The sequence below is a fragment of the Protomyctophum parallelum genome, assembly GCF_964188405.1.
Source record: "Protomyctophum parallelum genome assembly, chromosome: 10".
In the NCBI taxonomy this organism is placed as follows: Eukaryota; Metazoa; Chordata; class Actinopteri; order Myctophiformes; family Myctophidae; genus Protomyctophum; species Protomyctophum parallelum.
In genome coordinates, this window is record NC_139704.1 from 884,984 (window position 1) to 909,148 (window position 24,165).

Genomic DNA, 24,165 nt, shown 5'->3' on the forward strand with positions numbered 1-24,165 from the left:
GAGTGTATGGACATTATTGGGTTACTTGTTCAGATTAATTGAATATGAAGGACTCCAAACAATTAAGCAATTTTCCTGCAAACAGTAAATATTGAAGTCTGGACTTTTACTTGTAACAGATTATTTCTACATTGCAGTATTATTTTATTTAAGTAGGCCTAAACATAATAACAATGATAATACTTTTACCACCACTGTGCCTCTGTCTGATCTGTGTACCTCTGAACTGGTCTCACCAGCTGGCGGCAGTGGCTCAGGCCTCAGGGGTTCCCAGGTCAAACCCGGGCTCCCCCAGTCGAAGTGTCCTTGAGCAAGACTCTGAACCCCTAAGTGCTCCCCATGTGCTGGTTGGTGCCTTGCATGGTTTCCTCTGCCATTAGTGTATGAATGAATGGGTGAATGTAATGCACAATCTATGTAAAGCACTATATAAAATATAAATGCACCATTTACCAACACATTTCTTGGGCACACTGCCAGTAGGCCACAGAAGTAGCCCACAATTTTGTTCAGTTTTTTACCGTTTGGATACAATACTACTGCAAATAATAATACCTAATACATAACACATACAAATATGTATGTAGGGCAACACATTGCATACATGTGTGAAAGCAGATGTGTAGTAGACCTACATGGCTACATGAAGCTATGCATTATGCAGATCTGAAAATGTTATTAGCATCATGTAGAACACTTACCTAGGGAGGCTAGGGTGACACCTGCTGGACACATTAAGATACTTATACTATTTATGGTAGGACTACCAGTGGTTCTCAAAGCGGTCCGGGGACCCCCACCCCAGGGGTTCAAGGGGGTCCCCAGATAGGTTTATTGCAGATGACCACAGGTCTGCTGACCGATTGAGAGCAGTCAGCCTATATAGGCCTACAGTATATGGATCAATACAGTGAAACACGAGTGTGAAGTAATAAAGGGGCGCTCTTATCATCATACACATACATACAGTACATCAGTACTTTTCTGCCCTCATTTTTATCCTCAAATCCGTACGTGGTACACACAGACACAGAACTTGCTATAGGAGGCGCCCCTCAAAAATAAATAAATATTAAAAGGAAATATACACGAAGACAAGTGACTTTCTAAAATACCGTGAAAGTGAAAATTGCAAGTGAAATATTCAATAACAGTGACTTTTATTGGACTGTATTTGAAATACTGGGATGCCCCGTTTCAGTTTAGAGATTAAATAAGAAAAGGTGCCCAGCACATGCCCACTGTTGCTAATTTGCATCATAGCGTAAAAGTATATAATTGTATGTGCTCTATTCAAATAGTGGAAATAACAATTTCCTAATCTAGTATCTGACTGAAGCCAAAAACACAACTTGTTTATATTATTATTGAACAATTCTGGCATTCATAAGAGGTTTAGCTCATTAAGACCTGAGGCTGATTCTACTAAGCTGTCTGATCATACGAGTGTTACACAACAAGAGTATCAGAAGTAGCATATCCCCAAACTCAAACGTTTTGAGCTTGTGGATGTGCTACTTTTGAATTTGAATCCTGAAAAAGAAAATGTTTATGTACATCCATGAAAGATGCTCAACATTTTCAGTCAACTCTAAGAAAATAGATAGCAACTTTTCACTATAATGTTTGTGGCCTCGTGAGGTACAGTATAGCACAACCTTGTATTTGACAGTAAACCAAAGCCCAGTTAGAGAAGAATTTGGGACCTGCATGTGATTTCTCTTGTACTATGACTGCAGTGATGCCTTCGTTGAAATATGAGAGTATAGCAGAGGACTTGTTACAAGAGTCAGTTATATTTTCATCCACCACTTTTCCTCCGAGGTGGAAAGCCTGGTGATGCAAGGTTGGTTAATCCACCACTATAATGATACAAAAAAAAAAAACAAGATACAAAAACAACTTTCCACCGTCCTACAGTATTCTCTCTCTCTGATCGATCCAGATCAGATTTTAGAATTTACTGTACAGAAGATTATACAGAATAATCAGTCTAGGCAACAATCATATTTATTGCAACTTGCCACATATGCATATTGACACTTTATTCATTGTATAAAACAAACCTTTGAACAACCTACCAATGGTCTGTGACTGTGTACACAATAACACAATACACGAGTTATTTTGTAGAAAGTCAAAAGGCAATAATTAACAACTGACCTGAGACCTGTGTTTTAACTGCTTCACCACCAAGCATATGGTCGGTACAGAAATGGAAAGCTCATAGTTTGGTGGTATTGGTCATATTTTGTTACACATGGTAAAATATTCAGTAGCCGCTTTTCCACCGGTGTTGAACAGCTTCCGTTCTTTCCCCCCCACACCTAATTGAAACAGTTCAGAGTGTTTCCACTGGAAATAAATTGATCAGATTCAGAACTCTAAAGGTTGATTCGAGACTGGAACCAAGATAATACCTTTCCTTGCCCTGAACTGGGGACCAAAGTGGGCGTGTCACTATCCTACAGGTTAGAAGCTGCAGATACGATAGAAACGGCAAAGGCAAGCAAAGGATCGTCATGAAACAGTCTGTCATTGACGATTGAATTTCCCCTGAAAAACCAATGGAATCAAACATGGGACAACTGGAGACTCCACAGGCAGGCTCTCTATGCCACATACACCCAATTAAGATGGTTTTGCTTAAATCTGATGGGAACGCAAGCCGGTTCGCGGGCGGTCCCGTGAGGGTTCCAAACCTCTAGAACGGAACCAGTTCTAGAACCAAAGTAATTTTGGTGGAGAAGGGGCCAGTGTTCATTTAAGAGTGTACACTATGAGTTACAAAAGGACACAATTTACTGTGCAACATCCTTGACATATTTGACTGTGTAACATCATCCAAGTAACCTCAAGTAACTGCCGACACCAACAGAATGTATAAGAAATTAATGCCTGTCAAACATGGAATAAAGTAACTTAGTATGGTAGAGACAGTTTATGTGATGTCAGTGAGCTACATACAGTTACACAGTTACATACACACGCGCGATGGGACGGTCAAAAGCTGGTTCAGAACTGAAGAAAAGAACATTGTTTAATCATCATTAAAAAAAAGAAAAAAAAGCAAAGTAAAAGGCACCTGGCGTCTGCCATTGTCGATTCAATTTCCCCCGTGAAATCTTGGACAGTTTGACTCAGTTAGGTCATATTCAACACATTGCTGGCCAGGCCTGAAATCGAACCTGGGTCAACTCGGGGACTCCTGCTCCACAGGCGGGTGTCTAAGACTGGTGGAAACCACACCGTCAGAGCTGGTATGTGGACTTCACATCCGACATACATTACAATACTGGTGGTTCTCCAATGTTTTAATTTGAAGGACCACCAGAACTCTGGGAGTTTACAAACAGGACCAAATGGAGCATGCTGGTAATGTAAATACTGGCTGTGAGCCCCCCACCCCCCACCAAGGACCCCTGATGTAGTCAATGGTTGCATTTCTAATTTTCTACAGTATAGTGCATATATCCAAAGCACTTCAATATGTGCGTTACATTCACCCATTCTCTCACACACACACACACACACGTAGCGGAGGAAAGAAACGAAAAGGACACTTTGGACACAAAGTCAGGAGGTGCCGGGGTTTTCAAACCGGGAACCTTCTGGGTTTTGGGGGTTTCAAACCGGGAACCTTCTGGGTTTTGGTTCCCAATCTGCCCCATGTTGTTGTTTTTCTCCTGCAAAAAGACAGAGGCACAAATAAATCACGTCCGTTTGTCCAACCACACAAAATATTAACGGAGGAACGTCTGTAGTACCAGGAACTTCCCATTGGTCACTTTGGCACCTTCGCCATTAGGAATGTCAAGGTGTTCAAGGAAATCCTCCTCATAGAATGCAGATAAAAGGCAGTCCGGTGTTTCGGAATGTAAGCAATCTCATTGGTGGCATGACGACGGAATCTTCGCATGTAAAAAAGGTCAGAGTTCACTGAAGGTTTCAGAGAATGATGCGTTGATCCCGCGGTAAAATGAAAGCCTAGAGAGAGATGGACGTTTTGAGGCGGTGGGTCCTCTGTACAGAGAATAGTTGGAGGGGTGACAGTCTCTGTCTGTCTCTGTGTGTGTGTGTGTATGTCCTCCTATCCCAATACATGCCTGTCTGTCCGTGTCTATGTACTTCTGTCCCGTCACATTGTCTTTACGGTGTCTGTCCTGCCATGTTTAGGACGATGATGTCACTGGTCTTGTTTCTGGTTTGATTTCTGCTCTTCCTCTTCCTCTTCGTCTTCGCACAAGAGAACCTGTAACAACAACAACAGGTTAAACGAGGTGAATTTCTCTGAGAGAAGCATTGGAGAATCAAACTTTCTGTGCCCATGGTCTGCTCTGGGAAAATATAAGTGAGGTGACGTTACCAAAGATGTTGGAAGTAGAAAGATTAGGCCAATCCCATGTGTAGCCAGTCCACTAGGGGCAAAATAATAATAATAAGAAGACTAAGGCCTCACGCACACCTTTCGATCTAGCATACAACATTGATGCATGCTAGATGCATGCTAGATGTAAACAAAGGGTAAGTGTCAATGCATTTCAAATGGAAGTCACATGGTTTGACAACATTTTTGTTGTACGGCTTTCGGCTGTGTTTCAACTGCCCCTCATACAAGACAAATGTTGTGTCAAACCATGTGACTCCCATTGGAAATGCATTGCGAGCTTGCATCAATCAATAAGTCTCATGCATCAGCTATACACCAATCTGTTGTGCAATGTCACGCACATACGTGAAGTAAAGTGGAGATGTCTTTCTTTTGCTTTTATTTGTCTTGTCTTGGTTGTTACCTGTCTCTCTACGGTCCTGCTGTAGGCAGGGCAGAGGTCGTCCAGGGTCTCAGCAACAGGTCTGTTGAGGGTCTCGGGGAGAAGCAGACCCACACAGCCGGCAGACAGACCGCTAAGACAGAACACTGTGAACGGTAAGGAGCTGTGCACAGCACGCTGGGGACACACACGCACACAGGTTAGTACTATACTTGTAATGTGAGCACGTCCACATTTTACAATAGCAAGTTCAGGAATGCCATGTTTGCAATTGTATTGCCATTTTCTTAATGCCGGAAAACAGAAGATCTACAAGCCCACCTGCCTCAGTGGTAGTTCCAACCTCAGCATCCTACCCATATACCCACTATCCCTGCTCTGTCCAAACCATCTCAGTCTACCTTCTCTGGCTTTATCTCTGAACATGCGCTGTCCCTCTGATGTACTTGTTCCTGATCCTATCCATCTGTTACTCCCAGAAAGAACCTCAAAATGTTAGTCTTTGCTACCTCCAGCTATGCTTCCTGTCTCTTCCTCAGTGCGACTGTCTCTAAACCATACAACATAGCAGTCTGTCTCTAAACCATACAACATAGCTGCCTGTCTCTAAACCATACCATACAACATAGCAGTCTGTCTGTAAACCATACAACATAGCTGTCTGTCTCTAAACCATACAACATAGCAGTCTGTCTCTAAACCATACAACATAGCAGTCTGTCTCTAAACCATACAACATACCAGTCTATCTCTAAACCATACAACATAGCAGTCTATCTCTAAACCATACAACATAGCAGTCTGTATCTAAACCATACAACATAGCAGTCTATCTCTAAACCATACAACATAGCTGTCTGTATCTAAACCATACAACATAGCAGTCTGTATCTAAACCATACAACATAGCAGTCTGTCTCTAAACCATACAACATACCAGTCTGTCTCTAAACCATACAACATAGCAGTCTGTCTCTAAACCATACAACATAGCAGTCTGTCTCTAAACCATACAACATAGCAGTCTGTCTCTAAACCATACAACATAGCAGTCTATCTCTAAACCATACAACATAGCAGTCTGTCTCTAAACCATACAACATAGCAGTCTGTATCTAAACCATACAACATAGCAGTCTGTCTCTAAACCATACAACATAGCAGTCTGTCTCTAGACCATACAACATAGCAGTCTGTCTCTAAACCATACAACATACCAGTCTATCTCTAAACCATACAACATAGCAGTCTATCTCTAAACCATACAACATAGCAGTCACTCTGTATCTAAACCATACAACATAGCAGTCACTCTGTATCTAAACCATACAACATAGCAGTCTGTCTCTAAACCATACAACATAGCAGTCTGTCTCTAAACCATACAACATAGCAGTCTGTCTCTAAACCATACAACATAGCAGTCTGTCTCTAAACCATACAACATACCAGTCTATCTCTAAACCATACAACATAGCAGTCTATCTCTAAACCATACAACATAGCAGTCTGTATCTAAACCATACAACATAGCAGTCTATCTCTAAACCATACAACATAGCTGTCTGTATCTAAACCATACAACATAGCAGTCTGTATCTAAACCATACAACATAGCAGTCTGTCTCTAAACCATACAACATACCAGTCTATCTCTAAACCATACAACATAGCAGTCTATCTCTAAACCATACAACATAGCAGTCTGTATCTAAACCATACAACATAGCAGTCTATCTCTAAACCATACAACATAGCTGTCTGTATCTAAACCATACAACATAGCAGTCTGTATCTAAACCATACAACATAGCAGTCTGTCTCTAAACCATACAACATACCAGTCTGTCTCTAAACCATACAACATAGCAGTCTGTCTCTAAACCATACAACATAGCAGTCTGTCTCTAAACCATACAACATAGCAGTCTGTCTCTAAACCATACAACATAGCAGTCTATCTCTAAACCATACAACATAGCAGTCTGTCTCTAAACCATACAACATAGCAGTCTGTATCTAAACCATACAACATAGCAGTCTGTCTCTAAACCATACAACATAGCAGTCTGTCTCTAGACCATACAACATAGCAGTCTGTCTCTAAACCATACAACATACCAGTCTATCTCTAAACCATACAACATAGCAGTCTATCTCTAAACCATACAACATAGCAGTCACTCTGTATCTAAACCATACAACATAGCAGTCACTCTGTATCTAAACCATACAACATAGCAGTCACTCTGTATCTAAACCATACAACATAGCAGTCTGTCTCTAAACCATACAACATAGCAGTCTGTCTCTAAACCATACAACATAGAAGTCTGTCTCTAAACCATACAACATAGCTGTCTGTCTCTAAACCATACAACATAGCAGTCTGTCTCTAAACCATACAACATAGCAGTCTGTCTCTAAACCATACAACATAGCTGTCTGTCTCTAAACCATACAACATAGCTGTCTGTCTCTAAACCATACAACATAGCAGTCTGTCTCTAAACCATACAACATAGCAGTCTGTCTCTAAACCATACAACATAGCAGTCTGTATCTAAACCATACAACATAGAAGTCTGTCTCTAAACCATACAACATAGCTGTCTGTCTCTAAACCATACAACATAGCAGTCTGTCTCTAAACCATACAACATAGCAGTCTGTCTCTAAACCATACAACATAGCTGTCTGTCTCTAAACCATACAACATAGCAGTCTGTCTCTAAACCATACAACATAGCTGTCTGTCTCTAAACCATACAACATAGCAGTCTGTCTCTAAACCATACAACATAGCAGTCTGTATCTAAACCATACAACATAGCAGTCTGTAACTAAACCGCTAAGACAGAACACTGTGAACGGTAAGGAGCTGTGCACAGCACGCTGGGGACGCACACGCACACAGGTTAGTACTATACTTGTAATGTGAGCACGTCCACATTTTACAATAGCAAGTTCAGGAATGCCATGTTTGCAATTTTATTGCCATTTTTTTAACGAGAGCCTTAAGCCGGAAAAGAGAAGATCTACAAGCCCACCTGCCTCAGTGGTAGTTCCAACCTCAGCATCCTACCCATATACTCACTATCCCTGCTCTGTCCAAACCATCTCAGTCTACCTTCTCTGGCTTTATCTCTGAACATTCGCTGTCCCTCTGATGTACTTGTTCCTGATCCTATCCATCTGTTACTCCCAGAAAGAACCTCAAAATGTTAGTCTTTGCTACCTCCAGCTATGCTTCCTGTCTCTTCCTCAGTGCGACTGTCTCTAAACCATACAACATAGCAGTCTGTCTCTAAACCATACAACATAGCTGCCTGTCTCTAAACCATACCATACAACATAGCAGTCTGTCTGTAAACCATACAACATAGCTGTCTGTCTCTAAACCATACAACATAGCAGTCTGTCTCTAAACCATACAACATAGCAGTCTGTCTCTAAACCATACAACATACCAGTCTATCTCTAAACCATACAACATAGCAGTCTATCTCTAAACCATACAACATAGCAGTCTGTATCTAAACCATACAACATAGCAGTCTATCTCTAAACCATACAACATAGCTGTCTGTATCTAAACCATACAACATAGCAGTCTGTATCTAAACCATACAACATAGCAGTCTGTCTCTAAACCATACAACATACCAGTCTGTCTCTAAACCATACAACATAGCAGTCTGTCTCTAAACCATACAACATAGCAGTCTGTCTCTAAACCATACAACATAGCAGTCTGTCTCTAAACCATACAACATAGCAGTCTATCTCTAAACCATACAACATAGCAGTCTGTCTCTAAACCATACAACATAGCAGTCTGTATCTAAACCATACAACATAGCAGTCTGTCTCTAAACCATACAACATAGCAGTCTGTCTCTAGACCATACAACATAGCAGTCTGTCTCTAAACCATACAACATACCAGTCTATCTCTAAACCATACAACATAGCAGTCTATCTCTAAACCATACAACATAGCAGTCACTCTGTATCTAAACCATACAACATAGCAGTCACTCTGTATCTAAACCATACAACATAGCAGTCACTCTGTATCTAAACCATACAACATAGCAGTCTGTCTCTAAACCATACAACATAGCAGTCTGTCTCTAAACCATACAACATAGCAGTCTGTCTCTAAACCATACAACATAGCTGTCTGTCTCTAAACCATACAACATAGCAGTCTGTCTCTAAACCATACAACATAGCAGTCTGTCTCTAAACCATACAACATAGCTGTCTGTCTCTAAACCATACAACATAGCTGTCTGTCTCTAAACCATACAACATAGCAGTCTGTCTCTAAACCATACAACATAGCTGTCTGTCTCTAAACCATACAACATAGCGGTCTGTCTCTAAACCATACAACATAGCAGTCTGTCTCTAAACCATACAACATAGCAGCCTGTCTCTAAACCATACAACATACCAGTCTGTCTATCTCTAAACCATACAACATAGCAGTCTGTATCTAAACCATACAACATAGCAGTCACTCTGTATCTAAACCATACAACATAGCAGTCTGTCTCTAAACCATACAACATAGCTGTCTGTCTCTAAACCATACAACTTAGCAGTCTATCTCTAAACCATACAACATAGCTGCCTGTCTCTAAACCATACAACATAGCTGCCTGTCTCTAAACCATACAACATAGCTGTCTGTCTCTAAACCATACAACGTAGCTGTCTGTCTCTAAACCATACAACATAGTAGTCTATCTCTGAGTCTAAACCATACAACATAGCAGCCTGTCTCTAATGCATACAACCTAGCTGGTCTCACCATCGTCTTGTACATCTTCCCTTTCATTGTTGCTGATTCTTTCCTATCACACCTGACACTTTTCTCCAGCCCTTCCAAACTGCTAGCACATTTGTTTCTTCAACTCATTTCCAAAAGACACAAGAATGCTCGCCCCAAAGTACGCTCTATCCGGAGACATTGGAACGGTCGCCACTCGCCACCAGATATTAATTTACTGCCAGAATTGTCTCAGTCTGTAGTCCCTTCCCTGCCGAGGTCTTTTCAGCCGGATAGCTTATTTTGAAGACGACGTATGAACCTGAAGCAGAATTGGCTAGGCCAATTTTAGCCACAATCTCTTTATAAGTACGGTAACCCGAAACGTTAATATTGTAACCACGAGGCGTTCCTCCGTGTGTGTGTGTTCCCACACACATATTGTACAGTACACACACGCTTACCATGGAGGGCACAAAGGGAGCCATAATTCCTCCAACCCTACATGACATGGAACACACTCCAAGCGCAGCATTCCTGAAAGAGGCAGGCAGGCGTGCGCACACGCACACACACACACACACACACACACACACACACACACACACACACACACACACACAGTTAATTGCAATTATTTGTGTGACAATTAATCATCCGTTTAAATGTGTAATCGTGACAGCCCTAAGGCTGGTTTTATGTTGAATGCATTTTAAACAGGTATTTCAATGTATTTTGCAATGCATTTGTGATTGTATTAAACCATGGCATTATCATGCACACAAACTTTAAAAGTTGCAGATCCACGAGCTCAAACGTGTTGCTTCGTGAGCTTGCATATTAGTGGAGGATATTAAGTCAATATTTCATGAGAATCGTTCACTTTATGGTACAAGCACCAAAATTGGCACACGAGTGCTTCGGAACCTACTCTCTCAGAAAAGTACGTTGTCCACTTGAAAAAACAAAATGGACACCATTTTTCAAGATGGCCGCCAAATGAAAAAGGCCTTTTGTGGCGTTTCTGGACTACCGTGGGTCCGACCGACTCGAGACCGGGCACTGCACTCCCTGTGGGTGTGTGGAACGTGTGTGTCGAATTTGAAGTCGGTGGGGCGAACGGTTCTCGAGTTACGTGGATTACAGACGTACAATTGACGTGCAATTAGCAGATCATTGGAACGGTTGTTTGCTTGGTGATACAAGCGTGACATTTGCCGTGAACATTCCTTTGGTCAACTCTTTAACTTTTTAAACCGAGCCATCCAAAAATCCAATATGGCGGTGATATTTCAAGATGGCCACCAATATTAGACTGGTTTTGCATTTCAGCATATATTTGGCTATACCTTTGTGATGTACTGTACCATACTACTGTATAATACTGTACGGCACTGTAGGGCATCATACTGTACCATACTGTACTGTACAGTACCATACCATACCGTACCGTACCGTACTGTACCATACTGTACCATACTGTACCGTACTGTATGGTATCATACTGTACCATACTGTACCGCACTGTACCATACTGCATGGTACCATACTGTACCTTACTGTATGGTATCATACTGTACCATACTGTACCGTACTGTACTGTACCGTACTGCATGGTACCATACTGTACCGTACTGTACTTTACTGTACTGTACCGTACCGTACCGTACCGTACCGTACCGTACTGTACTGTACCATACTTTATGGTATCATACTGTACCATGCCGTACCGCACGTTACTGTACCGTACTGTACTTTACCATACTGTACTGTAACATACTATAGTGTACTGTACAGTACCGTGTGTGTGTGTGTGTGTGTGTGTGTGTGTGTGTGTGTGTGTGAACGTGCAGGGAAAAGGGGAGGGGTCGGTTAATGTGGAAATTGTAATGTAATTTGTGTCACAGTGAAATGTTGTGCAATAACAGTATGTCATACAAAAGCAATATTTGTACAGTAAATATGACATGGATGCAATGTAGTGCAGATGGATCTCTGTGGCATGCATAATTTTTTGTGCATAGAGAGATGTGTGCTAACGGAGTGATTTGGTAGGAGAAGTCGGACGGATAAACGGACATATTGCTTTGCATCCCCTATAGTAGTAGGATCTAGGATGAGCATCAAAACTATATATTTTAAATACTTTTCATTAGCACATGCTTGAATTTTACATTCCATAGGGCTGGACCACACATGGACCCCATTTGGTTTTGTTTTCTGCATCTTCCTCTGTGACCTGCCACCTTCATGTCATCTCTCACAGCATCCTTAAACCTTGTCTTTGGCCATCCTCTTACCTGGCAGCTACATCTTCAGCATCCTTCTCCCAATGTACCCTCATCCCTCCTTTTCACATGTCTAAACCATCTCAACCTCACCTCTCTTGCTTTATCCCCAAACCTTCTAACCTGGGCTGATCCTCTAATTCAGTAATTTCTGATAATGTCCTTCCTTTTCACTCCTAATGAGAACCATAGCATCCTTAATTCTGCCACCTCCAGCTGTGCCTCCTTTTCATCAGTGCCACCGTTTCCAACCGTACGGATGGTCTCACTACCATCGTATACATCTTCCCTCTCACTGGTAGCCTTCTGTCACAAATATTTCCTGACCCATACTATGTCCCATATTCTCAATACATTGGCTTCTCTTGCTAGAACATTTCCATCTCTATACTCACCTTAACCTGTTACACTACTGTCTACTGTCTGCAGGTCAATTGGTACAAATAATTTTCTCCCTCCCTCACCATCTCTCTTTGCACTTACTGTACATCTCAAATAGCCCTGACCACTTCTTAGCCCACACCACCTGACATCACATCTCTCTCTTCTTACCCATCATCTAAAAGAAACCCCAATGGGCATTGCCCATTGACATATATTCAAGTTTGTGTGTGTGTCTGTACATCTGTAATCCACATAACCCGAGAACCGTTCGCCCCACCGACTTCAAATTCGACACACACGTTCCACACACCCACAGGGAGTGCAGTGCCCGGTCTCGAGTCGGTCGGACCCACGGTTGTCCAGAACCGCCACAAAAGGCCCTTTTCATTTGGCGGCCATCTTGAAAAATGGTGGCCATTTAGTTTTTTCAAGTGGACAACGTACTTTTCTGAGAGAGTAGGTTCTGAAGCACTTGTGTACCACATTTGGTGCTTGTACCATAAAGTGAACGATCGTGTCATTAATATCCTCCACTATATCTGCTGCTTTTGTGTGACGCTGTAGTAGTGGGCGCTCATTTACGAAAAAACACAAAAAGTTAAAATATGTAGATAAGAGTTTTCTGCCTGACGACTAATAATGACATACCTGATGATGGTAGGGTACAGTTCAGATGTGTAAATGTACACAATGTTAAACGCTGCACTGACCAAGAGTTTCCCTAGCAACGCTAATGATGTCGCACTCAGCAATACACCTATACAAAAACACAAGAACACACTCAGTAACACACACACAAGAACATACACACACGCCTACATGACACACACACACACACACACACTAAAATGCATGCATTGTATGCAATTAAATAGTAAGCAGATTAAAAAGCGTGACAGAACAACTGCTGTAAGTGATATTTAAAATACATTTTAACGGCCATCTGTTGAGAACCCGTTGCTTGTACAGATGTTTTTCTCCCCTTTAGATACTATCGATTAATAGCATCTTATCGTCTTAAAACTCCTGCCATTGAAAAGGTATCAAAGTATCAACACCCCAGGCAACCCTTACAGAACAAATTGAAAATCACATCACAATATATGTATAACAGAAATATTTACACAGAAAGACAGACAGTAGGAGAGCTGAGAGGGAGACAGTATAGGAGAGGGAGACAGTGGGAAGGCTGAGAGGAAGACAGTGTAGGAGAGACAAATAGTAAGACAGCTGAGAGGGAGACAGTGTAGGAGAGACAGACAGTAGGACAGCTGAGAGGGAGACAGTGTAGGAGAGACAGACAGTAGGACAGCTGAGAGGGAGACAGTGTAGGAGACAAATAGTAAGACAGCTGAGAGGGACACAGTGTAGGACAGACAGACAGACAGACAGACAGACAGACAGACAGACAGACAGACAGACAGACAGACAGACAGACAGGTACCTGAGTTATCAGGTATGATGACGTTGCAGAAACAAGCTAAACCTGCCAGACACAGGAAGCCGGCCATGGTCTTCCTCCTTCCTGCCCTGCAGAGACATGGCACACAGCTGTGACTGCAGAGGTTGTTAACTGTAAGCCATATGTATGTCTTTGCTAAAAAAATAAGTGTTAAAAAGCTCTGTATTCTGATAGTAATAATTTATAAGGAAGGAAGAAAACCATTGGGTGAAGAATGTAATGTCGATTGACTCAGAGGGGACATGACCCTGTGGCCGGCCTAAGAAGAGCTGACAAACGACCGTGTTGGCTGACATGAAAGCGCTCGGCCTCGATCACGAGGTGGCCATGGAGACCGTTCCCGGTGGAAGAAAGCCATATCGAGAGTCAAGTCCAACCCAGCCGTGGCTGGAATTTGGAGTTCGATCACGGGCTCCCCTAGTGCCAAAGTGTCCTTGAGCAAGACGCTGGACGCCTAATTGCTCCCAATGTGCAGGTTGGTACCAGCCTTGCATGGTTTCCTCCGCCATCGGTGTATGAATGTGTGTGTGTGTGAATGGGTGAATGTAATGCACAATCTATGTACTGTAAAGTGCTTTGGATTAAGCACTATATAAATGCACCATTTATAACCATTTATTAACATTTTTATGGGTCGTGTCCCTTGAGTAAATAAATATCCCTTTTCCCCCATACATTATCATCATTATTTTTTAAAGATATTTTTTTCCTCCAAAAATCAAGCAGGGAGGGGCACGGTGGCACAGTTGGTAGTGCTGTCGCCTCACAGCTAGAAGGTCCTGGGTTCGATTCCCGCTGGGGACGCTGTGGGCACTGGCGGCGTGTTCCCTCCTCCGCGTCATCAGTGCCCATACCCGAGGCGGGGGTTGGCGAAAGGGCCTTTCTGTGTGGAGTTTGCATGTTCTCCCCGTGTCCCCTAGGGTAGATACCCTCACAAAAACATGCAGTAATCCTGGTCTCTAAAACTACCTCCCCCTGGCCAGCTGGGGCGCCTGATGGAGGGGAAAGGAACTGGTCGGAATAACGTGTCCCTTCCACGCGCTACGTCCGGCCGGGGAAATTCCCCTCTGTCAGGTGAAAAGAAGCAGCTTGGACTCCTCATGCATAGAAGGAGGCATGAGGTCAGCCCGCTGCCCCCCCAGGTTGGCAGAGGAAGTGTAGCGCCCAGGATTACATTAGATAATTGGCACTGGGTGAAAAGAAAACTGGGTTACAAAATCGTGGGATAAAAAAAAAAAAAAAATCAAGCAGTGAAAAAAATACATGTAACATACATCTGAGCCACAATAATCAAAAGGATAACGCAAAAAAGCTTACAGCTGGTTTCCAATGCGGTCCTAAGTATGCTGCAGTATGATCAAGTAGGGCGTTAATGAAAAAACACACAAAGTTAACATGTGTAGACAAAGAGTTTTCTGCCAGACAGAAACGATGCGTTTGTAATTCAAGAGTGTGTGCCACTAACCAGTGTTTGTTGATGAAGTAGATGCACATTGGGTACGCAGGCAGCTCCACCAGGCCATACATGGCAACGTTGAAATAACGACTTCCTGACATCTGACTGGCGCCCATGGTTAAGCCATAGTACACCAGGCTGCACGCATACCTAACACACAGATGAATTGAATATGAAGGACCCCAATGGAAAGGTTCTTTCTTTCCTTTTGTTCATCTTGGATAGAGCTACTCACCACACATACATGAGGACCACGGTCCTCCAGCGCAGCACGGGGTGCATGGCCAGCTGCAGGACCCCGTTACCACGCTGACCGGGCTTGGGGACCCCCACCCGCTTCAGGGTGAGGTTGGTGACGGTGACGCCGTTCCTCTTCGCCATGTAGCTCAGAACCTAACGGCACCACCACAGAAGAAGATGATATGTAACCTCGCGTCACCGGACTTTCCCCCTCGGAGGAAAGCCTGGTCTCCGGTCTATGTTCCTAATTCTAGCGTGGACTAGGCCGGATGATAACAAAAAAAACTCTTATGCCAGCAAGGTGTTTCAGTTTATTTCGGCGACACTTTGTTTTGGTCCCCCCTGTTTGTTTTTAGTGTTGCCATTCGCCTGCCATACGAGTTGTCATGTCGTTTGCAGTCGGGTAGTCTCGCATGCTATATAGAGTCTGGAACTACACCTCCTGAAATCCGAGTAAGGAGGCTGCCATTTCCGTTCACGAAAATATATTTTAGAGCTTATATTTTTTGTTCCTTTTCTGCTAAGCAAATATCTATTTATATTAGGATAAATTTGCGCGACTGTAAAGACGAAACAGAAGTGGGGAGGAGTCTCCACTTCCGCTTTAAATTTTACTCATGACAGCTCTTCCGTTGCTCCAGTTGATTGTATGATGGAAGCATTTGGAAATGCGAGAGGCAACATTTTAAATTTGAATCCTGTAAAGTAACCGTTTTGCAAATAATGAGGTTTCCACCCGAGAGAGGCGATGTAATTATGTTTTTATAAGTCATTTGTTATATGTGACCAGATTTGACTGAGAGACTGCCATCGCGCAAATTACAGCTTTTCACCAGAGAAGAAAAACTTTTTGTCTGAAATAAGTGTCAGAGCTGAAATGTAAATATGAAATAAATGCCCAAACATGTAGCTAGGTGTAATGTTAGAGACCACAGAAGTGAACCTTTCAAGCCTGTTTTCTCAACTCGCTGTTTTCTGCAAGACATTACTCTACAAGCCATAACTCCAAAACTGGTGGGTCAAACTGAACAACCAATATGTCAATTTGAAGCTATGATTCCCTGCTTTCATATGACATGAAAAAACTAAAATTTAAAAAAATCCAATGGCAGTCCCTCAGTCAAATATTCTAAGATAGTATATATATCATCTTCATTCATAGTAGAAATAGTATATGCAGAGCAGAGTGTCACCTCTTCAGCCTTCTCTGTGAGACCCTGAGAATACAACCACCTGGGAGACTCTGGAAGATTACTGGAAGAAAGAGAAAAGGAGAGGAGAGTGAAGGAGAGAAAATAATAGAAAATAGAACACTCATTTCCACACACACACACACACACACACACACACACACACACACACACACACACACACACACGAACTTCGGCAGGAATTTTCGAGCGAACATCCGAACCATTTGTTTCTAATTAATTAATTTATCCGAGTGCTTTTAACCAGGCTGCAATTCAACATGATATATCCGCCTTGAACATGATTAGCGCAGCGCTGAAGAGAGCGCAGCTCCCTCTCTTTATCAATCTCTCGTCTCTCCCAACACACACACAAACACGCGCGCGTGCACACACACACACACACACACACACACACACACACACACACACACACACAAAGCGTCTAGTGGCTCTGACATGTGCTCCACCGCTGCGAGCGGCCGTGTGTGCGTCCTCACAAACAGCGAAAATAGCCGATCTACATGAGGAATAGGCTAGCAGCACTCTCGTCGGGAGGGGGGCAGCACAAATATCCTACGAGTAGGGCAACCAAATGGTCAGCAAATACGTCCCTGATGCGAGCTCATCATTCCATAAAAATGAGCCATAGTTGAATGAGTTGCTGGCAGGCAGCTAAAACGAGAGTGTAGCTTGCCTTGCTCGTTAGCTTTCTCCCTTTCATTCATTCGTTCCACCTGTGTAGGCTACTCTCAGAAGCATTGAGTGTGTGTGTGTGTGTGTGTGTGTGTGTGTGTCACTGTGTTTGTCTCTTCTGCCGTCTGCAGGACTTTCAAATTATTGTAAACACAACATGAACATATGCATATCGCATTCTCGCCGAGATATATTTCTGAGTAAAATAAAAAATATATATAATAATAAAGAATTATAATAATAATAAAATAAAATAAACAAATGGTTCAAGGCCATAAATTAAGATTCGAGTGCCAACCTTAACGAGCAAACATTCGAACCCTGAATGTTCGGGGACAGCCTTAACACACACACACACACACATCACAAAATGTACAAAGAAAATTGACAATTGTGTCACAAAGACATGGCATTTCCTTATAGACGCCAACTAACATCTTCAAACATTTTATATTTGTATTTATTGTATGTGTGCTCTCTAGTACTCACACACACAGCAGGAAGAAGAGCAGTCCCGTCGAGTTTGATGCCGACGCCAGGTCTCTCCACGCTCTGATGTAATAACCCAGCAGTGCAAACAGAGCGATGCCCACCGCGAACACCATGTTGGTCAGGGTACCTGAAACATAGTATGACTCTGCTGAAATGTAAATGGTGCACTTATATAGCGCCTTTATCCAAGGCGCTTTACATATAGTGCATTATACATTCACCCAATTCACCCATTCACACACCGATGGAGGAGGAAACCATGCAAGGCACCAACCTGCACATCAGGAGCAATTAGGGTTTCAGAGTCTTGCTCTAGGACACTTCGACACTAACTCTGGGCGAGCCACGGGTTTGAACATCCGGCCACTCTACCCCTGAGCCACTGCCGCCCTGAAGTACCCAAAACCATCACTCCAAACAGAGCAATGGCCACCGCAAACACTAGGGGTGGGGCGATTCACCAACCTCCCGATTCAATAAGATGTCGATACCTAGGGTGCCGAAAATGAATACTGGACTACTCGCCCCGGTGCTTGCCCGTTTTTCCTCCCGGAATTTTCCCCAGTGAGGGGGATAACTTTGTAATATGCTATTCGCTGTTTGTATTCTTTTTGGAAAAATATAAAAAGATACTCCTGTGGAAAGGCTATATTATTTGACTTATATTGAACCTATAAACAATTTAGTATTATTTAGTATATGTAAGGTTTTGCCCCCTCAAATGGTACCTCGTCAGATAATCCCCACATATCCTACAACAACTTCTGTGAACAGACTTCAATGTAGTAGCTTTTCATAAATTATATTTGTACTTAGGCTGTTCTGCTGTCATGAAAGTTTATAGTTAGAGAAATTCAAAGTCCAGCCGTCTGCTGTCCAGCCTCTCCCACCCCTCACTGGGGAAAATTCTGGGAGGAAAACAGAAACGGGGCGAGTAGTCTTTTTACCCCGAAAATCACGGTATTTCACTGAATAGATTTTTTTTGGCCACCCTTGGCAAACACCATATTCACCATACAAAGCCAACTCGAGTTGTGACAAATCATGACAAACACAATATTTTGGACTAAACAAATAATTATAAAGTAAAAGAAGAAAAAGAAAAAAAGTGTTGTAACCTGCCGTTTTTTTCTTCTTTCTAATTATTTGTTGGGCCCAAAAGAAATTCATGATTTGTCACAACTCGAGTTGGCTTTGTACGAGGCTTAAAAGGTCTTTAAATAAATACTTTTTGAAAAGACTATGAGGAAAATAAACGGGGAATCATTTCCTGGGCCCTGGTAGGGGGCGGGACTGCGACGCTCTATAACCCAGCACTCCAAACAGAGCGATGCCCACTGCAAACACCATGTATTATCATTTATGTATTTAAACTAAGCTGCAATCCGGGACTTATATTAGACAATAAAACTTTATTTGAACCGATTCTGTATGGTTGAGTATTGAGTACAATATATCGAGCGGGAACCAATATCTCCACATTTTGGTAAATTAATGCCCTACTTGATCATACTACAGTGTCAGTGTAAGTATCAAAAGGAACAGAAACTTTGCTTGTAAAGACAAATGGCGGTCCATAGCGATCGTTTGTTGCCCAATACTGCCCTCCAGTGGATGAAATGGTTGAATCTTTCCCAGATGACCTGAGAGACCTGGATGTTTCATCATTATTGTACAAGATCAGAAATGTATTTTGGCCCTAAACCATTCAAAGCCTTATAGACAGTAGTAATTTTAATGTCTTTAATCAATTCATCAGCAAACAAAGAGCCTGGTATTAGTAAGGAGTCGAGTCGTCTGCAGTGCATTAGGAGTGTCCAAGGCATGGGTCTTTTCTTCACAAACACAAGAACTTTCTGTTGCCCGTTTTAACTGCCAAATTGGTAAATCTGGCCGTACTTTGAGGTTACAATGAAAAGACACATTTGCATACTAATTCACACCTTTTTTGTTGTTTTGTTGTTTGTTGACGGACAGACAGACAGACAGACAGACAGGACAGTCTGTCCTATTCAAAAGCATCAAAAGTAGCAGATCAAATTCGACACACACGTTCCACACCCCCACAGGGACTCAGGGAGTGCAGTGCCCGGTGTCGAGTGGGTCGGACCCGTGGTTGTTCTGGACAGGGCCCCTGCCTCGATATAAAGCTAGACTAAAACTTCAGATGGCAAAAATATGATAAAAACTAAATGACATTTTATTCAGAGGACTATGACAAAATCAACACTGCTTGCAGACTTTATATATTTTTTTATAACCCATTTTAGGCGGGAACCCCTTTTGGTGTTAGCATTACGTTATGCTTTAGCCATTTAAAAATAGCAGATCTACAAGCTCATAGCGCGCCACCGAGTGGCGCGCTATGAGCTTGTAGGTCTGCTATTTTTTTTAAATCGAAGAACGACTGACACAGAAACATAAGCTTTTTTCAGAAAACTCATTTTCAAACAAGACGTTTTTAAGAATCTGATCTCAGGTCAGAATAGGTTCAATAGGAAGGCTCACATCAGCTGTCCCTTACCCGTCATGGCCCAGTAGGCCTTGCCCACGTACTCCTGCGTGAGCACGAAGCACACCAAGCCGATGCCGCCGTTCATCAGGCCCACCAGCAGGCGGGACAGAGCGAACACCTCGTAGGTGGGCGCCAGCGCCGTGGCATAGCCAAACAACACCTCGAAAAACAGACCTGGTAGAGAGAGAGAGAGAGACAGAGAGGGGAAGAGAGAGAAACAGACACAGAGAGAGAGAGAGAGAGAGAGAGAGAGAGAGAGAGAGAGACAGAGAGGGGAAGAGAGAGAAACAGACACAGAGAGAGAGAGAGAGAGAGAGAGAGAGAGAGACAGACAGAGAGGGGAAGAGAGAGAAACAGAGAGAGAGAGAGAGAGAGAGAGAGAGAGAGAGAGAGAGAGAGAGAGACAGAGAGAGACAGAGAGGGGAAGAGAGAGAAACAGACACAGAGAGAGAGAGAGAGAGAGAGAGAGAGAGAGAGAGAGAGAGAGAGAGACAGAGAGAGAGACAAAGAGGGGAAGAGACAGAAACAGACACACAGAGAGAGAGAGAGAGAGAGAGAGAGAGAGAGAGAGAGAAGAGGAGGGGGGTAATCCTTTAGCCTCCACTCCTTTGGTGTATGTTCTCTCACTGTACAATTTACACATTATGTGCAGTTTGTCACTGCCGGTTTGTCAACCGGTAGTCTTGTTGCCCTGTGGCCAATCACACAAAAATAATGTTAAACAATACAAGAAGTCTACACAATTAGACAATGTAGAAGAATTGTTATTTGAAAACCACTTCTCTACACCAAAAGCTCAAAAGCTCATGACGAGTCATGATCGTGTTTTGCGAGATCAACTATCTTTGCAGAATGTTCTCCCGTTGGAACATCATGGTTTGATGTTGTTAACAGACATTTTTTAACACCACTTGCAGCTTTCACAGAGAATGGCATTTCTGACATAATTTAATAGTAACACACATTCTTTACAATATATGTATGTTACTTGTAAATCTAACCTATCAGGAAGACGGGCCTGCGTCCAATCCGGTCGGAGAGAGGTCCAAAGACAACGTTCCCGACCAGAACTCCGGCGAAGAAGAGCGAGCCAGCGAGGCTCACCTTATAGGCCTGATGCTGGACCAGGTACCACTGAGGACACACACACACATACACACGCACGCACGCACGCACACACACACACACAGAGAGAATCATTGTCTTCGTGTTAGTAATCAACTGGGGAAGTTTCATGGTGATAACAATCTAATATAGGTATAGTTTTGCACACTCAATTCTAAATTAACGTTCCAATTTTGGAGCTCTGGCTCATGGACTAAGAACCAAAAAGAACTGAACCGGTGGAAAAGGGGTCTCAGAGTTACAAACCTGCTATGGTCATTCAGAGATATCTCTTTGTGTTTCTGATAATATTATTGTCATTTTGTATGTCTGTGGCAAGAATTTAATTTTGTCAAAAATGTTTTGACCACACCGAAGGTCTCCTAAATTCACAACAGTGCCACATGACGCACACAGCTCATGTTTGAGATTACACACATGACCTTGTTGCAACATTATTATTAAGACAAAGAAAAATAGAAGAGATAGCAGACTGCCATTTTAAGTTTCAATAAAAGAAAATGTGTTTTATTGCATTTATTAATAAAGGGACTCTGGGATTATAAACATAATATAAATGTGTACTTTAATTATTCTACTGCTAAGTATAAAACATTCATACCCCTGTGCGCCTGAAATGCAAGTGATTTTATAATTTGAGAGATTACTCAAGCCTTTGCTGTTATACAGAATAATAAAGAAGGGCTTTTGTAGTAAATTTGGCAGGACATGATCATCCTAATATCTATCTATTTATCTATAAATAAGTCTCTGTCTGTCTGTCTGTCTGTCTGTAATGTCTCTGGACCGGGCCCCTGCCCAGCGTGACAGCGTCCAAATATGGAGCTGCCTGTTCTGACCTCACAACACTCCATATTTGGGCATGCCTGACACAGAACTCCAGAAGCTGGCTGCATATACTCCATATTTGGGCATGCCTTACAAAGAACAACATATATGGGCATAAAAGGGAGACAGACATAATATCTGGGTGGGGAATGCATTTCCAACTTGCATCGTTCCAAGTAGGCCAGTGCCCAACAGGCACCGCTGTACTGTTACTGTACGTCTGTAATCCACGTTTGGATGCTGTCTCTGTGTGTGTGTGTGTGTGTGTGTGTGTGTGTGTGTGTCACCTCTGTCACAATAGACTTGATATCTTCTGTAAAAGTGATGCTCTGACTCAGATCCTGGTGGCTGAGGCTGTCGTCGATCCTGTACTCTGGTACTGCTCCCACGAGGACGATCAGCATAGACTGACAGGCCATGTAAACCTAGGCACGCACGCACGCACAGCATCAGGAAGAGAGACAGACACATTGATTATGTAGAAAGATAAACATTTCAAACCAGGGGTCAAAATTCAAATAGGGCTGTCACGATAATTGCCACGATTTGATTGTGCTTTTGTCGCTGAACATTTTGATGAAGAATGAAATGTGTGTTTAAGCTTTGTAAACAAAATATCTCAAATCTAGAGTTAACTTGCAACACCAATCCTTGACAGCCCATAGGCCTAAGTATCCAAACAGTAACTCACCAACATTGCAGCTGTACGAAAAGCTTGAATTACGCTTTATCTGCAATGTTTTTGTTTCATAAAAATCCACCATAGACATATTCATTTCAATAATGCAACGTCCTGCTGCCTCCTGCATTATGTGCAATTTCAAAACATGTGGTACGCAGGGAATCATGAGCACTTCCAAACTCATGTTTTGATGAATTGAACATGGTGGACCCTCTTGTAAACAAGTGTAATGCTTAATTGGGTCGTCCACTCACAGTTAACAGTCTTTTTATTGAGTTTGTGCTTGAAATGTACTGTCATTCTGCAAACTGTTAAGAAATATTTCAATCAATCAATCAATCACTCAAACACGTTTTGCAGAAATCCTGACCGTTGACCATTCAAGTGACACGTACTTCACAGTCACACACACACACACACACACACACACACACACACACACACACACACACACACAGCGTCGAGTCAAAACTAAGTCATAGAGTATATTCTAAGCGCCTGGTCGTACTTCCCCATACGACGGTGCCCGACCAGCAGACACACAAGCTCACAAACGGGTGAGCTAACTGAGTGTCTGCACTCTGCAGAGTGCAGATCTGCTTTTTTGTTTACTTTACTTCCTCCTCTCTGTCTCACAACAACCAACCAACGTGTTATTGTTTTGTGTCGTTTAAATCGCGTTTCCGTACCTGGCACAGAACCAGGACCGCTACGGACCTCTTCTGGAAGGAACCGAACTCTCCGACCACTTGGTAAGCCTCATCTATATCCATAACAAGAAACAGAACCTCCAAGAAGAGCAGGACCAGAAGGTCTCAGATGGTCTCTCTGCTCTGGTTCTGCTCTCACTCACTCACTCACTCATTATCACTAAACCTAAAGCGTCACGGCTTGCCTTGCTCCCACCCAGTGTTGCCAGGTTTCACTTGAGAAATCGAACCCTCCTTGATCCAGATCTGCAGGACACTGGGAGTCTCCTGAATTGTCATTTCCTCCTTGTTACGCATTGATTTGGTATCAAACTCCCAATATTCCCCATCACCAGACCCCCCCTGATCAATTTCTGTAGGCCTGCTTTTTGTGTTTTAATGGCTGAAGATGTACCCATAATTTTCCAACGCCAATTGTAAGTCCAAAACCCTTTTCTTTTTACAAGCAACTTTACAGAAGAACAAGCTTAATAAGAGGCAGACGTGGCAACACGACCTTCCACTTCTATTTAGTGCTTGTAGTTCTCAGATCCGATCTAGAGCCC

The 24,165-nt window shown here is 42.7% G+C and overlaps 2 protein-coding genes across 3 annotated transcripts in view; one reads left to right on the forward strand and one right to left on the reverse strand.

Moving 5' to 3' along the window:
• Positions 1-24,165, forward strand: part of LOC310865222 (protein NLRC3-like) — a gene marked incomplete at both ends in the record, with an annotated part of 239,975 nt that overhangs the window by 112,606 nt on the left and 103,204 nt on the right. The gene's annotated exons all lie outside the window — the stretch shown is intronic.
• slc22a15 (solute carrier family 22 member 15) lies at positions 4,011-23,759 on the reverse strand. 2 transcript variants are annotated; one of them, XM_083774358.1, is made up of 14 exons: positions 23,600-23,759; positions 22,516-22,653; positions 21,277-21,409; positions 20,285-20,449; positions 17,758-17,887; positions 16,576-16,636; positions 15,378-15,535; positions 15,152-15,292; positions 13,669-13,754; positions 12,873-12,981; positions 10,017-10,089; positions 4,794-4,949; positions 4,367-4,418; positions 4,011-4,252 (listed from the first exon to the last, which is right to left on the reverse strand). In XM_083774358.1, exons 1-14 carry the CDS (start codon positions 23,681-23,683, stop codon positions 4,173-4,175), a joined length of 1,566 nt encoding a protein of 521 aa, XP_083630484.1. In that variant the 5' UTR covers positions 23,684-23,759; the 3' UTR covers positions 4,011-4,172. The 2 variants fall into 2 exon arrangements, with proteins under 2 accessions (XP_083630484.1, XP_083630485.1); XM_083774359.1 differs by lacking the exon at positions 4,367-4,418.

Coding starts and splice junctions, on each gene's coding strand:
- slc22a15 (XM_083774358.1), bottom strand. CDS start 23,683: ATGGATATAGATGAGGCTTACCAAGTGGTCGGAGAGTTCGGTTCCTTC. Junction 16,637..17,757: donor CTCTTCTTCCTGCTGTGTGT/GTGAGTACTAGA, acceptor TCTTTCTTCCAG/TAATCTTCCAGAGTCTCCCA. Junction 4,419..4,793: donor GCAGGACCGTAGAGAGACAG/GTAACAACCAAG, acceptor TTTTGCCCCTAG/TGGACTGGCTACACATGGGA.